Here is an 18708-nt window from a genome sequence, read left to right as displayed (position 1 = left end):
GTTCCACTCTGATGACACCTTAGTGGTCTTACTGACAGCCAACTCCCACACCAACTTAGAAAACATAATCATTTATTTAAATTACTGACCAATGTTTATACTGGAATACAAAGACATAGAAACATTTTTGCAACACTGGATGGACAGATAATTGTAGGCTATGACTGATATGCTTCACTAATTTCATTTCTTTTTGAATAAATACATACATAACTGCATACATATGTATAGACTGTATATATATATATCTTTGTGACACACACTTTCAAGCAAAAATAGCATCACGTCACAAAGCAATGTCCTCTGTATAAAGGGGAGGTCAGCAAGGCCTTTTCAGTTCAGTTTCAATAGATCCCTCTCCAGGGCAATGAATAACCTCAACTCCACAAAATGCACAAAGAGAAAACGCTACAACACCTGCACTGCAAATATCGACTGTGAATCTATCACATGAAGGTTGCTAATCTGTAGCAGAGTCTCAAAACAATAGAGGTCAATAATTCTTGAGATTATGAATAATTCTTTGAATTTATCAGAATAATTTAACTTGTTTCAAAGCTGAACAACACGTTTCAGAAGGGTCCCTGGACATGCCATAGTGGAGATATTTGCTTATTTTCTACAGAAAATTAGCAGAGCATGTGAAATTATTATGGAAATAAGTGGTATGCTTATTATATGGATGATATAGTCTCACATACAGTATGAGAAAAGTTTTCAGACTGCATATGAGACTGGGCGCGTCTTAACATGGTGGCAGCTTCCTCTCGTCGGTCTGATCAAAAGTGTTGATTACATTGAACTAAGCTTTATTTCTGTCATGGCAGTTCTGGGATGGAGTGCTGCGATTATCCCATCTTAGTCCGGGAATAAAAGGAAACCGGAAAACGTGCTGTATTTGTTGTTGTTTCCGCCGTGCGCCTTGCCGCCGTCCAGTTTGACATAAATCTCGTCCCCTGAGTCCAGATGCAGGACGACGCTGTTGCTGGCATAGTCGTAGTTCTGGTCTGCGTCCTGTGCTATGGCGCTGGCTCGGACCTGCAAATAAAGAGAGAGAGAGAGAGAGGGAGAGAGAGAGAGAGAGCTGTCACCCAGCTGCAGGACCGACCGAATAGCTACAAGTGCGCTCTCAAATCATAAAACCCCTGACATGTATGTTCACAGTTCTCCACAGTGCGCGAGCAGTCAACAAATTTATTCGCCAAACTGGGTAAAATCAGCACGTGCATACCACAGGTTTTGAAGATACAGAAAAGGAAAATGTACCTGTCCGTTTTTGCACAAGTCTGCCCACATGCTTGTCCCGTCTCCTCCGCGCATCAGCACATGATAGGTGAAGTAGTAAATCCCAGGCACTTGACATGTGAATTTGCCGGTTATCGGGTCATAGTGGTTCCCCAGGTTAGTGACGACATCGTCGAACCTTAACACTTCGTATCCCTCGTGTGGGTTTTTCAGACCCACATAAAACGCTATCTTTGCCCCGCCGACAGCAGGGCCGAGCTCTCCACCGATCTCGGTCCGCGCTGTGCCCACTATCCCCGGATGTCCCATCTTTCCAGAATCTCCTCTATCCCCCGGCGGCCCTCTCGGACCTGGTGGTCCCGGTTCTCCTGGCGGACCCCTCGGCCCGGGTTTCCCCGGCCGACCCGGCTCGCCTTTAGTCCCTTGAACAAAGGTCGGAGAAGGGATGGCGCTCAAGTCCTGCATGACCTCCAGAGCCGTGGCGCTTGGTTTGGGGTTGTATGGGTCACAGATCATCCGACAGGTGCCCATCATCTCGTAGTGCGCATCAGTCTTGGAAGTTTGGACCAGCAGCGGAATTGCGATGATGAGAGCCAAAACCATGACGATGCCAACCACAGCGGCGACGATTCTCTTCCTCTGGAGAGTCCGAGAAGCAAGCGCTAAAAAGTCCGTTTTGCTTTGGGACGTAATGGTGGAAGGTGGTGAGAGCTAAAAGCCACGGCAAAAAAAGAGTGGACCAAAACGGAGTTACTCAACCCCAGGACTAAGGGCAGAGAGAGAGAGAGAGAGAGAGAGAGAGAGAGAGAGAGAGAGAGAGAGAGAGCAGGGGGGAGAAACAAACACGTTGTAACCCTAAAACCCAGTTCACCCTGCAGCTGTTGGTGCGGTGACAGTGTCACTTGGCGTCACACGGTTGACAAGGGAAATTTTCGTTTTGGCATCGCTGGACGCGGCGGATCTCCGAGCAGAAAGAGGCTTCCAGCGCTTTTTGTTCGTCTGCAGCCAGGGAGAGGAGAGTCGAGAGCTGCTGACGTAACAAGTTCAGGGCAAAGCCTGTTGCAATTTGGATTAAGACTGCAACAATAATCACGCCATCTTTATGTATGAATTATAAATCCCTCTGCATTGCCTTAAGGGAATAGGATCAGGAAGCATTAGTGACACATTGGATTTCTTGCAGACTGTTAGACATTTCCTCTTTTATCTCTCTCCTTCATAGAAAAATCATCTTAATGCAGGTTATGTCTTTGAGAAGAGAGGCTGCATATAATAGTTCAGATGGAGCTGTTCAGGAGTACAATCTGCATGAAAAGATGTTGCCAAGTTAAAATACAGCAATGTTCTTTCATATTAAAACAATACCTAAACTTCACTCAGCAGATCTAAAGAACTGGCAGAGAAATGGTCTCTGTTTTAGGGTGGCAGTAGCTCAGTCCATAGGGACTTGGGCTGGGAACGGTAACTTGGGTCGCCTGTTCAAGTCCCCGTCTGGACCAAATATGGAGCATGAACTGGTGGCTGGAGAGGTGCCAGTTCACCTCCTGGGCACTGCCGAGGTGCCCTTGAGCAAGGCACCAAACTCCCAAACCACTCAGGGTGCCTGACCAAGGCAGCCCCCTCACTCTGACATCTCTCCACTTTGTGCATGTATAGGTCCTGTTTGTGCATGTGTGTGTCTTTTGGACCTGTGTGTTAATGACAAAAGAGTGAAAAAATTGAATTTCCCCTCAGCGGGATTAATAAAGTATATAAAATAAAAATAAAAAAATAAAATAAAATAAATAAGCTACAACATAAGATTATTTTATGTTGATGTTTATTTAATTTATGTGTGAACTAAAAATATTAAATTAGAGAAGCTTGACCTGTGCAACTTTAATGGTCTCCTTTATGCACTGTGGACATATAAAACCTCATTCAACTCTGCTCAGCATGGATACATGAGGTATAGGGGAGACTGGTTATGGTTGTACCACTTTTTGTCTCAGCACTTACAACTCGCTGAATTTTGTGCTCTCAAATTTTGACACAATGTACCTTTATTTGTCTACTACAATTAGAAATGTTTCCAAATTCTCCAGCTATGTACAGAATCCATTATTTAATGTCAAGTTCAAGGAGTTTAATTGTAAAAACCTGCCCCACTATCAGGGTAAGTAAGTTCTAACACAACCTGGGGTCAGTAGTAACAGTAACAGTGAAGAACTAAAAATTACACAAAAATACACTGAAAAAAACCCTGGATATATACATTAATAACAAGTTCCTACCAAAATCTAACTTGCTAACCTGTACCTGTCAGATGCTTAGTACCTCCTGAGGTACGAGTCCAAAATGCAAGTCTGCTGCCTCAGGTAAGTAACCAGCGAAGACATCCTGTTATTACCCATTTAAGACTTTTTGACTGCTGTGATCGCTCACATAGGGCAGCTGTATTTATCCTCCTTCTCTGAGGTTTTGAGTTTTTTTGTAATACCTGCTCAACAGGGCCGGCCCAAGCCTCCGTGGGGCCCTCATCAAAATTTGATTTTGGGGCCCTCTATTACTGCCAGTAATACTGATTATTGATCATTCACACACCTACTATAACTTATTTCATGATCTAATCTGTCATTACGGATACACTTGTAAAACTAGATGTGAGAACTTTTTGTTGTAGTTAGATTGTAATCCACAGTGATGAAGGCCATGGAAGCAGACAACAGATTTGCAAACTTGCAGAAAACTCTTTCAATTAATATGTGGCTAAGTCAGCAACTCCCCCCACTGGCCACACAGAGAATCAATACATACAACCTCAAAGAGCAGCCCGGCATGTTTTACCCATTTATGTTTTTTAATCTGAAATGGTAGCAAATTCAGCTACAAGAGCAGCCAGAGGTTGATTTACATTTAATATTCAAAGTGATATAGTACTAAGCTGGATAGTGAATGTCATCTAGGCCAGGGGTGGCCAACCAGTCAGAGACCAAGAGCCACACAAATTACCGTGGTACTACAAAGAGCCACATCATACACATGTGCTTACAAACGCACTCCCTCTCTCACACAAACACTAAATGACATAAAATCAAAATCCATACATTTCCAATTTTCAAAGCCAGATTTATTTATCTCACACACAAATGAATAACCATGAATAGAGATACACACAAACACAGTCTCTCCCTCTCATACTGTCTTTCTCCATCCCCCCTCCACACCCACAGTCTCTCCCTCTCCCACTCTCTCCACACACATCCACACAGTCTCTCCCACTCTCATACTCTCTCCAGATTAGTGTTGTCACGGTACCAAAATTGGGACCCACGGTACGATACCAGTGAAAGTATCACGGTTCTGAGTAGTATCACGATACCACAGCAAAAATGAGGCAGATGTGCCTTTTGTCATTTATAAAAAGATAAATCACTTTTCTATAATACATCAATGATATTTCAATGGAATAAATTACTTATTGACTTATTCATACTTCAAAAACAGCATCAATAAGTGATTAACATAGGGGGGATCAAAATAAAATAAATAAATAAAATAAAAATCAACCAGCCACCCTCCTCCCCTGACAAGTAAAGAACAGTCCCTAAAGTGCGGTGAGGTTTGTGGACCGTTACCTGCCACAAAGAGAGAAATGTGAACGGCTCGTTTCTCCTCTGACACGCCACATACCTGCGTGCCGCCACGGCTCGGCTATTCAGGTTTTTCTGGGCAGTCATAACGCCAATTTATTCACCTGGAGCCGGGCTTCTCGGGCGCCGGTAAGCTGTTATCTTGCGCCGCGGAGCACTATGGCTGTTATTGGCCAGTGCATGGACACTCACCCTCCTTTGATTGGACTTTGAACTTATCCCACAGTAGTGGCACCATGTCATGTACCCTGGTGTTTAAGTAGCAGCCTTCTGCGGTCTACCGTTGGTACCAGTATACTGTGCAACACTACTCCACACACATCCACACACAGTCTCTCCCTCTCTCATACTCTCTCCACACACGCACACGCACACACAAAGACACGCATTTCTTCCCTGACATTTTTTGTTGTGTGATATCGCCACCGCGTTGTCGTCCTGCATTCCTCCCGAACTCAACACCCTCTCACCTGCCTGTGCACACTCCTCTCTCTCACTTGCTCCACTTAAGCCTGTTACATTTCTTAAAGGGCCATACGCACTCATAACAATAAATTGATTTTTTTTATGACAGAAGAGCCGCACGCCAATGGTTTTAATTAATGGATCGAAGAGCTGCACACTGATAGGCAAAGAGCCGCATGCGGCTCGCGAGCCGCGGGTTGGCCAACCCTGATCTAGGCCAACTAAAAGTAACAAAATAAACCAATCATTTACTGTAAACACAATCTGCTTTATTATTTTTTGTTTTAAATAAACTGCAACACAGAGGGGACAGTGAGCAGAGTGGATGGAGCAAAGGATGGAGATGGACCTAAGATGAAAAACAACAACAAAAGCTAGTCATGTTAGATGTCATATTACACTTGAAAATTATGCTGCTTATTTTCTAAATAAAATAGTACAGCTAGAGCTTGTAATAAGAAAACAATCTGCCAGTGGAACAACTGAAAATTGCTTGAGAAGTTTTGAAATCATATGCATTTGTATAAAAACATGTCCCTTTTCATATGATTATGTCTTATATTAAAAATGATTAATCTCAGAATGTCCTGCAGTACACTGAGCAATTACAAAGGCTGTTTTGTTGTTAACTTACCAGGTAGAGCTGAGGTTGCAGCAGACACAGAGGGGACAGTGGGCACAGTGGATGGAGAAGAGGATGGAGATGGACCTAAGATGAAAAACAATGACAATAACAAAAGCTAGCCATGTTAGATGTCATATTACACTTGAAAAGTATGCTGCTTAATTTCTAAATTGATAAGCAGTAAAATATAGGGAAATTAAATATATTTTTTTGGACAAAATTATTCATCTGCAGTACACTGAGCAATTACAAAGGCTGTTTTGTTGTTAACCCTATGGGCCTGAACTACGCATAGTGCATCCAAATTGACACCTGTTATTGTCTATGGATTTTGCCATGCATATCACGTGAAACAGCGGAACCGTAGCTTTCTGACAAGACCAAGCACTTGTCGGTAGTCCAATGTTTTCACAGCGAAAAAAAATGATAAATTTACAGTAAAATTATGTATAACAGAGCTTTCATACAGCTTTGCACACACATTACTCTTGGATAAATTACTCACAAATGCAGGGTCGCACAGAAACGCCACGCATATCACATGAAAGTGCAGGACCAGAGCTTTCCATTGATACCACACACATCATTGTGCTATCATCCCATCACGCTATAAATCCAGATCAATTGTCTACAAAATAAAAACCTGAAAAATTTCTTTACAATCCATTATACAGATCTTGTTATCAGTCACTTCATATAGTGAGGAATATCATATCTTACCATGTCTTAGGCTTGCGTGTGTTTCTCCCTGTCTATCCACATTTGTAGTCCGGCTTTCAAGATGCAAATATCTCCATGTTGTCCAGTTGACACTCCATCAAACTTTGTATGACAAGACCCAGCGCACTTAACCTTTGCGCACCCAGACAACTGTAGCCTAATTATGCATGCGTGACAGGGCAGTAGTCACCATATACATTGAGGGGGACACGTCCCCCCTCCAATGCCCAAAATGTCCCCCCAATATATAACTGAAACTAAAAAACAACAACAAAAAAACTGCAAAGTGGCAAATATTATCTTGGGGGAGATCATTGCACTTGGTTGACTATTTTTCTATTATCTTAGATGTAAATATTGCATGTTTCTTTCTTTTTGACTTGTGAATGAGTCAATGGAATTTCTTGCAACAATGAAAAAATACTGGCAATCATGTCCTTTGGCACAAACCGCATGTTTTGGACAACTGTGAAGTGACAGAATGCCCCACCATCATGGTTCTTATATTGCCAGATTCCAGAGTCTCCCCTCTTCATATATGGCAGAATATGTCTACTTCCAACTTGCTATGGTGAGATACATGTAAAAATGTAAGAATTTAGTAACACGGATATGTTTTTTTCATTGATATAAAAATTAATATAAAATACAGGCACTTGGAAGGGCATGGGATGATGGCAAATGTGGTTAGCCCAGATTGTCCTGAAAAAAACAAGATATAGCATGTGTATGTAGCCTTTATAATGACTGTGATATGAGCTTAAAAGTAAAGGCAGTAAAAATACCCCAAAAAAGGCCTAGGGCCCATACTTACCAGGTAGAGCTGAGGTTGCAGCAGACACAGAGTAGACAGTGGGCACAGTGGATGGAGAAGAGGGTGGAGATGGACCTAAGATGAAAAACAACGACAACAACAAAAGCTAGCCATGTTAGATGTCATATTACACTTGAAGATTATGCTACTTATTTTCTAAATAAATAGGCAGTAAAATTTAGGGAAATCAAATACATATTTTTGGACAAAATTATTCATCTCAGAATGTTCTGCAGTACACCGAGCAATTACAAAGGCTGTTTTGTTGTTAACTTACCAGGTAGAGCTGAGGTTGCAGCAAACACAGAGGGGACAGTGGGCACAGTGGATGGAGCAGAGGATGGAGATGGACCTAAGATGAAAAACATGTCCCTTGTCATATGATTATATCTTATATTAGTATATCTTAATGAGATAATTTAACTAGAAATTAAATATATATGGTGACAGTTTTTCCCTCACCTGATTCATTAGCCTTGGCTGAGCCTGAGGAGGTGGACTGCCCCTGGGCTGAGCCAGTGCCTCCTCCAAAATACTTTTAACAGTGCTCCTGGGGAAGTTTCATATAACTTTTTTCATACTTTATTGCAATGTTTCTTTCATCTTCTTCATAAGCATAAACAATATTTCCAATTTCATTGCATTTTTATACACTTTTTTCAGTCATATACCTCCGTAAATTATTTATATTCAAAGAAATACAACAAGGTTAAATAAAATCCCACAAAAACAAAACAGAACAAAAAAAAGTAAAACAAAAAAACAAAAACGGGAAAAAGAAAAAAAAACAGAAACCAAACAAAGAAAATCAAACGAACAAAAAACAAAGAACAAATGAGGTGGGGGTGGGGGGACTGCTCATTTCATGTCTTTAATTTGGTTAAAAATTTCCGTTGTTTTGGTAAACCTATCTTTACAAAATAACTTGTTCCATTTGTATGTGTGATCCCTGTTTGTAAAAGTTAATCTTTCCATATCCAAAATTTGTTCTGTTGCTAAGGTCCATGCTTTTAATTTTGGTTTATTTGGAAGTTTCCATGTTTTTGTCACCTGTTTCATGGCCGATACTCTCAATATGTTGAAAAAATAAATATCTTTTGATTTTATCTTTCCTCCTAAATGGAGACCTAACCAATTTTCAATTTTCAAAAATTCTTTTGAATCAAATATATACTTTACTTAGTTTTTTGGACTTCTTCCCAATATGTTGTCGATATGGGGCATGTAAAGAAGGAGTGTATATAATTTACCTTCTGTTCCCCACATCCCCTCCAACATCCAATCTCTACTCCAGGATAACACTTCCTAAGTTTGTCGGGCATAATAAAATATCTCATTCTCACTTTCCATGCAAACTCCCTCCAGTATATTGATTGTGATGTTTTAAAATTTTTGCCTAATGAATTTTTCCAAACTTCTACTGCTATTTCAATTTTTAATTATTTTTCCCATTTCTCTTTTACTTTATTTTCCACCCTATTAAACTTCTGCAGTAAATTTTTGAAGGATTTTCCTTATTTTTGTTTCTGTTTTGAGTCATATATTGAATCAGATCATTTTTTAATGTATCTTCTTCTAGATGTTTCCTAATATAGCTTCTCACCTGCAAATATTTGAAAAAATGCTTTGGGTCTAATTCGCATTTGGTCAAAATCTCTTCATATGAGTTCATCATGTAGTTTGTGATTAATTGAGAAAAAATTACCAAACCCTTTCTAGCCCAACAGTTCAGAATTTTATCCGATTTATTTGGAATAAAATCTGGGTTATCTGCCATTTCTCTGTGTAATATACCTTCATTATCTATTTTTAAAGTTTTGCAAATCCGTTTCCAGTTTGCTAGTGTATTTTTAATGCAGTAGCTCTGCCCTGTGTATTTTTTCCATATTGTTTTCCCTATAAATGGTAATGTCCCAATTGATATTGTTGCTATTTCTCTTTCTATATTAATCCATTTGGTTTCTGTTTCCCTTTTCGTCCACTTCATTATTGTAAGGATTTGTGTAGTAAAAAAATAAATCTGTAAATTTGGAACTCCTAGCCCAATTTCTTCTTTTTGTTGAAATAAAGTTTTAAGATTAATTCTCTGTTTTTTATTATTCCAAATAAAGGTTGAAATCATTTTATTGCAATTTTTAAAATACATCCCTGGTATCACTGTTGGTAGCATTTGAAAGAGAAATAAAAATTGTGGTTGAACCATAATTTTTATTGTTTCTACTCTGTTAAGAATTCCATCTGGTATTAATCCCCATCGACTCAAGTCCTGCCTTATCTTAGTTACCAAAGCACAGTAATTATTTTCATACAAATCCTCCAAATTCTCGCTAATATTAATGCCGAAGTATTTTATTTTCTTTGTATCCCATTTAAAATTATAACATTCTTTCAATGCTTGACTGGGTTGTTTTCCTATTATTAATGATTCACATTTGTCCTTGTTTAATTTATATCCAGAAACCTTACTATATTCGTCAATTATTCTCATTAATTTATGTACTGATTCCTCCGGACATGTAAGATAGACTATTATATCGTCTGCATTGAGCGCTAATTTATGAATTTCTCTTCCTAACTGTAACCCTTTAATCTCAGTCTTCTGTCTCACTGCTGTTGCTATTGTTTTTATATACATGGCAAATAAAAGTGGAGAGAGAGGGTCTCCCTGCCTAGTTCCTCTCTGTATTGTGATTCTTCTTGAGAAAGTGCCATTTGTTTTTACTCTAGAGGTTGGATTGTTATAAATTGCTTGTAACCATATACAAATTTTGTTTTCTACCCCAAAGATGTTAAGTATCTCAAACATAAAGGGTCAGCTCACTAAATCAAATGCCTTCTGTGCGTTTAATGTCAATAATACAAGATCTATATTTTTATTCTGAGCATAATCAATTAGATTTATTGTTCGCCTAATATTGTCTGCCAAAGGTCTTCCTGGAATGAAACCACATTGATCTGCATCAATAATATCTGTAATTATAGCTGCTGCGCAGCAATGGTCGGGGCCAGGCCATTTTAGGCAAAATTAGGCAATTCTGAGCAACAAGCAAAGTGTAGGAAGATGGAAAAAAGGTGGCATTCTAAGCATAAGAGACTATGCTCTATCTCACTGAGCTAATTAGCAAGAGACAACTCTGTGGTATATATGTTTAAAACTTCTTCTAGCTCATTATAGGAATTCTACAGCTGCAATGATTAGTCAATAAATCAATAAGTCAAACGTATAATTAATCCACAACTATTTCATGATGGATTGATTGTTTCAGGCATCAGTGTTGGAGTTACCTTCGCAGATTTGAGGATATCCTCCTCAAATTTTGCTTTATCATGGTTTGGGACCTTTAGTCAGACAAAGTGAGATGTTTGTGGATGCCAGATTGGAATTGGGGAAAGGTAATATGAATTTTACATAATTTTATAGACAAACACGTAATATAGAAAATAACTGGATAATTGGTTCATAATGTAATAAAATCTTGAGCGCATAACGTAATAACGGCTTTGCGCATAATGTAATAATGTAATAACTTATTACATTATGAGCCTTACTGGCGCCGCTCATAATGTAATAATGGCTCATATTGTGAGAAAAGGGTTGCATTATCATCATTTTTATCTCTGCCATTCCTGCAGGGGTGGAAGGAAATGCTTTCACCTCTGTGTCTCTCTGTCTGTCTGTCAGCAGGATCACACAATTTCTGCAAAACGTAGTGGAGCAATGGCCAACTTAGATGCCATATACCTCCGCCCCCAATATGCAGCAGGCCACATACGTAAACAGGAAGAGAAGCCTAATTGTTTAAAGGTCAAAATTGCACACACTGACAACGAGAATGCACTAAGGGAAGAGGTCTGTGTTTGACTATGACTTGTACATAGGTGGCGCGACAGTAATCAACTCAAAAGCCGGCAGGAGAAGAGGGTGGATTAGGGAAGGAGGGAGACTGCAGTTCATTTAGCTTCTTTGTTTACTGTTGCTACAATAAATGCAGGACACAATAATACGTTAAATATATGATAGCAGCATGACATATTCATTCAATTTACTTTATTTTGGAACTTCTGCAAGAATGAAAAGAGCATTTTAGAACCATGTAATAACAATGAACCAGCTAAAAGTTCTTAAAATGTAAACACAGCCTGTCAGGATACCCAAATAAAAACACAAGTCCAAATAAATTTAATTAAACAATATGCATAAATAATACATGGCCATAAATTATAGCTGCCAACAAAAATCAAGTCCAGGGGGCTTCATTTGTCAATGACTGTGTCAGTGTTCACTCAGATCAAGGCTTAATGAGTGAATGGGATTTAAAAAAAAAAAAAAAAGAAAAAAAAAACTTTACTTCTTCCAATAAATGTCTTTAATATGGAACCAAGGATATATGTTGAATCATGATCCAGGCTGTAATCCACCTGGCATTTTGGCTGAAGAGCTCCCTGATATTCGACGCAAGGCTACTATTGCGTGCAGCTGCTCTGTATAACCTATTAATATTTATGCAGCAGTCTTCATCTATCACAATATTTAAACTTTCCACCAAAGTATCACGAATATAAATTCTTGGTAGGTATGGCAGGGTTAGCTCTCTGAACAAGTTGGAAACTCTGTTGAAGGTGCCCAGCATAGTAAAATCCATCAACAGGCAATACTGGATAATGGATGACAGTACGAGCAGAAGCAAGTTAGGGCTAGCAACCAAGAGAGTGTCAGGGTCAGCATGAAAGATACATTTTGGCACTGTAGGACCTGCAGAGGGAACAACATCAGGGCCAGTGTGACATACTGTGTTGGAGTCAGAATGATGGACAGAGTCAGGGTTTGAGTGGTCAGAGTCCAGGAGAAGATGATTGTTGGGGTCAGAGGGATGGTCAGAGTCAGGGTTTGAATGGTGGTCAGAGTCAGGAACTGCATCAGAGCCAGTATTATAAACAAGCACAATCTGCTTCTCTGTTTCCTGAATTCTTTGAATGAATGGTCTGACTGATCCATCAGGGCTAACATAATGGTCCCCATGACCTTCAGCAAAATGGCCTAGAATCAGCAATGGCAGACTTTCATCGTAGTGACCATGTGGGGATACTATTGCTGTTGCATCCACACCCAGTGTTGATACAATCATAAACTGCACATTGAATATGGTAGATACTCTTTGTAGAGTCAAACGATCACCATATGTCACCAAAATAACTAGCATGGGTGCCACCTAGTGGCTCAGCTTTATACATCTTACATGATAAAATGTGAGAGTGTAATTAATATTAAATAATTCTTGCTTTCACAAATTTTGTTTAATAATGCGCTGAAACCCATGCCGTTTGCTTTATTTGCACCTTTAAGAGGTAAAAATGATGATAATGCAGCACTTTTCTCACAATATGAGCCATTATAACATTTTGAGCTGTTATTACATTATGATCGGCGCCAGTAAGGCTCATAATGTAATAAGTTATTACATTATTACATTATGCGCAAAGCCGTTATTACGTTATGCGCTCATGATTTTATTACATTATGAGCCGATTATTACATTATGCACTTTTATTACATTTAAGTTATTACATCATGAGCTGTTATTACATTATGAGCCATTATTACATTATGAGTTGCTACATGCTAATCAATAATGAAATGATTCATAGCAGAGATAGGCCTATTTGTAAAATTGTAAATGCACCATTACAGCTTCATTTTAAAAGGAAATCAACATTACTTTTCAGCTGCAAAACTGCACAAATAAAATAAAATTAGGCTAAGCAGAAAAAAAGCACTTGTAATTGAAATGTTAGGCCCTGTGTGTAGTTTAAATTCTCATTAAAATAAAACTCTAGTGTATCCTGTTGTTGGTCTCAAAACAGCACAGCCAAAGTACTCTTTCTAAATCCCATACTGATGTTTCTTTTTTATAAATATGTTTGTTATTCTGTTCCCTGTAGCTTCAATACATTGTTAAACACTGATGTCTGACCCAGCACTAAACCAGCAGCTCAATGGTCCCTTTCTTAAGAAGTCATAATCTATTTCATCATAAAACACTGAATGTGTGGTATATGTAAAAGCCCATGTGAAAAATGTAATACACACACACACACTAAAACAAAGCATATCACAACATAGAAGTTAAATCATAAAATTATGGCATGCCCTTCAAATTGTGGATGAGTGGTTGAAGTGATCAGACTCATAATATACAAAGGAAAGAAAAAACTCAAGAACAAGAAAGTAAGAATAACATTAACTGCTAGCAATTATGAACAAACTGGCCTGATCTAGCTTAAAGCTAAACATTATCCATGGTGACAAAGATGAAAACATTTTTTTAAAATGTAAAAGTAGCTATTGGATAGACTCTGCATATTGACTGAAAGCTAAGCCAAATAAACAGGAAAAAGTGTTGATAAAGAGAATTTGTCTCTCCGCGAAACTGCCTGGATCATAATTATTTTAACCTTAGCAGTCTCTAATCCACATAGCATGATGCCTGAACATAGGACTTTCACATTAGAATGTCCGTTCTGCCTTAGCTGAGGCTTGAACTCACAACTTCTGAGACTGAGGTCCGTCTTCTATCTCACTGAGCTAATTGGCAAGTGACAGTTCATGTGTGGCTTCACAAATTGACTAAGCCAAGCATCAGGGTGCCAGACAGTAGCCATCCATGCCATGGAAAAGCAAATTTCAAAGTGAAAGTTCCAAAGCTGTAGCACATATGGTTGATTTGTTATGAATTTTCAAAGTTTTGAAATTTAGAGGCTTGCTGTAGCGCCACCATCAGGACTATTGTCTTGTGTTTCCAGTTGAGGACATCTGGCATGGGACTGGACCTTTATGAAAAGTTTGGGTAGATTTCTCATATGGAAATGTTGCACGAGCTGAGGCTTGAACTCACAATCTTCAACACCAAGAACCATCCTCTATCTCACTGAGCTAATTGGCAAACAGAAATGTCACATGTAGCTTCACAAATTGACTAAGCCAGTCACCTGTGTGCAAGACAGCAGCTGTTAGTGTGTAAAGGCAGATTTCAAACGGCTGTCAAAAATTCAGTTATTAAGACAAAAATCCGAAAATACACAAATTGCATCTAGACAGCATGGAGATGTTGGTAATTTGTTTTTAACAATGATTTATTGGCTCCATAAGTGAAAAACTGATGTTTAAAAATGCCATTTTTGCATTGACTCCAATTGTTCGCATGAGAGCGAAATTCAAAATGCTGTAAAAAATTCAGTTTTTGAGATAAAATTCTGATATTTTCCAAACATCATCTACCATGACTCCAAAATTTTGTTTTTTTTTTAATGAACATTGAAAATGTATTTAGCAAGAATTTGCAAGTATATGTTTACAATACCGTTTACAGTCAAACATTTTGATGGACTTTGGGCTCAATTTTCGATAAATCAAAAATCTGTGTGGATCGTTTGTGTAGGACAGTCTGAAGATGCTCTGTAGCAAGTTTGGTGTCAATTGAGCAAAAACTGTGGGAGGAGATAGGTTTAATAAGTTTTACAGTTTTTGAAAAAAACAGAGTGATGGACTTCATAATTTGCAATAGGTTTAAATGTATAAACGTTTCTTCAGTATTGGGGCTACATTTTTCAAAATTTTGAACTTTAGAGGCTTGCTGTAGCAGCACCATCAGGACTATTGGCCTGTTTTTGCAGCTGAGGCAATCTGGCATGGGACTGGACCTTTGTGCAAAGTTTGGTGATTTTTCATGCATGGGAAGTAGGATTTCCTCAGAAGAAGAAGAAGAAGAAGAAGAAGAAGAACATGCAGGATAACAATAGGGTCCTGGCAGCTTAGGCTGCCTGGCCCCTAATTATAGTTTTTAGTCTATTGGCTAATATTGCTGATATTACTTTGTAATCAGTATTGAGCAGAGATAGAGTTAACACTTTGTGGTGTCCGTCCCTTCTTTATGGATCAAGGTTATAATAGAGGATTGCCATGTTTGTGCCCAATTTCCTGTTTCTAATGTGTGATTATATGCTTTCATGAGTAATGAAGTTATTTGAATTGTAAATTTTTTATAAAATTCATTTGTGAACCCATCATCACCTGGAGATTTCCCTATTTTCAGTCCCTGTATTTGCTGATTAATTTCCTCTATAGTAATTACGTTCGTCAAATCACTATTTTTTTCCTGTTGTGTTTCTCTGGCCCTTTTTTTTGCAGATGCATATGAAATTATATGTCCCCTCATAACTGCTTTGGCTCCTTCCCATAATATAATTGGATCTATTTTTTCAGTGTCATTTAGTTCTACATATTCAGTTATTATTTTTGGCATTTTTTCTACAAATTTTTTGTCTTGTAGGAGAGAGTTGTTTAATCTCCAAATTGTTTTTCTTTTTGTAATTTTAAGCGTAATTGTAAGAGAGACCGCTGCATGGTCAGATATATTTATGGAACTAATTGTACAACTTTTAACATGTGATACATAATTTTTAAACATAAAAAAATAATCTAGTCTGTTGAACACTGAATGTCTCCCTGAGTAACATGTATATTCTTTCCTATATGGGTGAAGCATTCTCCATATGTCCACTATACCTATCTCTGTGCATACTTTCCTCAGAATGCTTGCGTTTTTCTCTGCTCTATGTGCATTAGCATTAGACAAGTCTAGCTTTGGGTTCATTACCAAATTTAAGTCTCCCCCTATTATTACAGTCCCCTTAAATTTCTATTAGCTGTGACATAAAGTCTGGTCCTGCATCTGGCGGGTAGTAAACATTTAGAAAGAATATTTCCATACATTCTATTCTACCAACTACTAAAATAAATCTCCCTTCCTTGTCTATAATACACTTTTCCTTTTCAAAACCTACTTGAGAATTAATTATTGTAGCCACCCCTCTACTAGCTGAACTGTATGAGTTACAGTTACAGTTTAATATACCTGGCAAATAGTTACTTTAATTTTTCATGTTCCTTTCTCCTCAGATGTGTTTCCTGTAGAAATATTACATCCCCTTTGTCTCTCTCCATCTGAAGTAAAATCTTCTGTCTTTTTACTACACTATTCAGTCTGTTAACATTCAATGAAATTATCATGGAGCAGTGACAAAGCCATGGTCCTATTTGAAATCCTATAGTTTCCCCCCCCCAATTTAAAAAGAAAAGAAATGGCAGTACAGAAAATGGGAAAAGGATGGGAGTAGGAATGGGCAAAAAACCTTACCAACAAAAATATAACTAAAATAAGTATAAGAAAAACAAGAAAACATGAAATTTCAGTTCCGCAAAAGTAATTTTTTTCAACCATTTCTTTCTTTATGGTTGTATTTACTTCTAGTCGCCTTGAAGGTATGTACAAACAAAATTTACCATTTACTCGTGACAGCAGTGTCCCTGTTCCTCTAGCTCCCCTTTACTTAATTTTTTCATTCTATACAAAATGGGGCAAATACATAAAAATAATGAAAAAATGTTCAAATATTCAAATATTGCTTAGTATTTAAATTCAAAAGCCCATTTTCAGAATATAATTTTTCTAACAATACATCATTAGCAAATACTATTTCATTATTTCTGTATTTACCATTTCCAAATAATGCGTACAAACAATATACTCAAACTCTCATATTTGTAAGCATACATGGTTCGGCCTTATATATCCACTCAAACCAACTCTGAAAGCATCACAAAATTATCTTGACCTCCCCTCCTATTTTCGCCCCTCCCTCATCACACACAGCCCCACTCCAAAGTTCTCATCCTCACATCTTTAAACTGCTTACTTGTACCCATATAACCTTGTGTGTGTGTGTGTGTGTGTGTGTTAGAGTGTGGCACGGGCTGCATATTTCTGTCCGAACCCGACAGTCATTCTGTTTTGTTATGTCCGAAACCGAACAGAGCACGACATTATTTAATTACTAAAGCACTGGTTACAGGCTATTTAACAGGCCGGGCGTGCACCGTGGGTGCTCCGCGGAGAGGGAGACCTCCATGTTTGAGACGGGAGCGGGCGGCGGGAGGTCCGAGGCTTCCAGCGAGGGGAGAGGGAGAAATATAACAAAATAAGATAAAATAGGAAAACTTGTCTCCCTCTTTTATTTAATTTTCAGCATTTAATCAAGGCGGAGGCGGGCGGCGGAAGGTCCGAGGCTTCCAGCGAGGGGAGAGGTAGAAACAAACAGCCAATGTGTGTTCTGTTCAGGTGTTGTCAAGTAAATAACAGTCCCCAAGCAATAAACAGGACAGACAATAGGATTTTATTTATTTTTACACTACATTTTCACTGAAAGCTGACCGAATCCGACCCGAGCCCGAATACAATTTATACTTTTTTGACCGAACCCGGCCCGACCCGTCGGGTAGGTCTACTGTCGGGACCCGTCGGGCTCGGATCGGGTAGCCACACTCTATTGTGTGTATGTGTCCCCTATCTATAGGGGCCTATCTGAATTTCTGTCTTTGAGAGATATAATTTGTAATATAACTGAATTTTCTATCCATACATATAAACTTTAAATATATTAAAATTTTACCCAAGGCATCTTTGAGTAAACTGCGAGTATCATTTAAGTAGGCTATCTCGTGGCCGGGCCGAGTGTCCTCTTATTTGGAAATCAAAATATGGTCACCCTAACACACCCACATACACAAACACACACCGTCCGACCCACCCATCCACTCATCCAACCTCCGTCCCCACCCCAACCTTCCCCTTGACACACACACTCATACACCCCAGGGGCTCTCGCACACACAACCATACAAAAGAGAAATAAAGAAGGAGAGAGAGAGAGAGAGAGAGAGAGAGAGAGAGAGAGAGAGAGAGAGAACAAAAAAAACATTGTTTCATTTAGTTGATTGTCTCAATCCAATTGCATCCAGTGTTTTTATATTAAGTCTATGTCGCTACAGCGAGACAAGTTAATGGGTGAAATAGTTCATTAAATAATGTTTTCATCACTTACAGCTTAATTTGCCCTGTTGTCTTTGGCAAAAGTTCTTTGTTCTATTTTCTTGTTAAGATGTAGGCCTATTCCACTCTTGCGCTTTCCCCCTCTGCCTCTGTCCCTTCATCCGAGGTGTAGATGCCTTTCTGCTCCAAATCCTTTCTTGCTAGCTCTGCATTTCTGTAAGTCGTTGTGGAGCCATCCTCGTTGAACACCAAAGGGCCTGTAGTTTCCCGGCGTGGTGCAGGGTGGCGAACCCCGCGCAGAGCTAGGCCTCTAGTTTCGCA

At 38.8% G+C, this 18708-nt stretch overlaps 1 protein-coding gene across 1 annotated transcript; it reads right to left on the bottom strand.

Moving 5' to 3' along the window:
• Positions 1 to 211: 211 nt before the first annotated feature.
• On the bottom strand, positions 212 to 1895 carry LOC126392762 (complement C1q-like protein 2). The gene is made up of 2 exons (XM_050048376.1): positions 1267 to 1895; positions 212 to 1038 (listed from the first exon to the last, which is right to left on the bottom strand). The coding sequence occupies exons 1-2, from the start codon at positions 1846 to 1848 to the stop codon at positions 859 to 861; spliced, it is 762 nt and encodes a 253-aa protein (XP_049904333.1). The 5' UTR covers positions 1849 to 1895; the 3' UTR covers positions 212 to 858.
• Between the last annotated feature and the right edge of the window lie 16813 nt (positions 1896 to 18708).

This window comes from Epinephelus moara, chromosome 7 (assembly GCF_006386435.1).
Source record: "Epinephelus moara isolate mb chromosome 7, YSFRI_EMoa_1.0, whole genome shotgun sequence".
Taxonomy (NCBI): domain Eukaryota; kingdom Metazoa; phylum Chordata; class Actinopteri; order Perciformes; family Serranidae; genus Epinephelus; species Epinephelus moara.
Note: the sequence above shows the minus strand (reverse complement) of the source record. Positions and strands in the feature narration are given on the sequence as shown.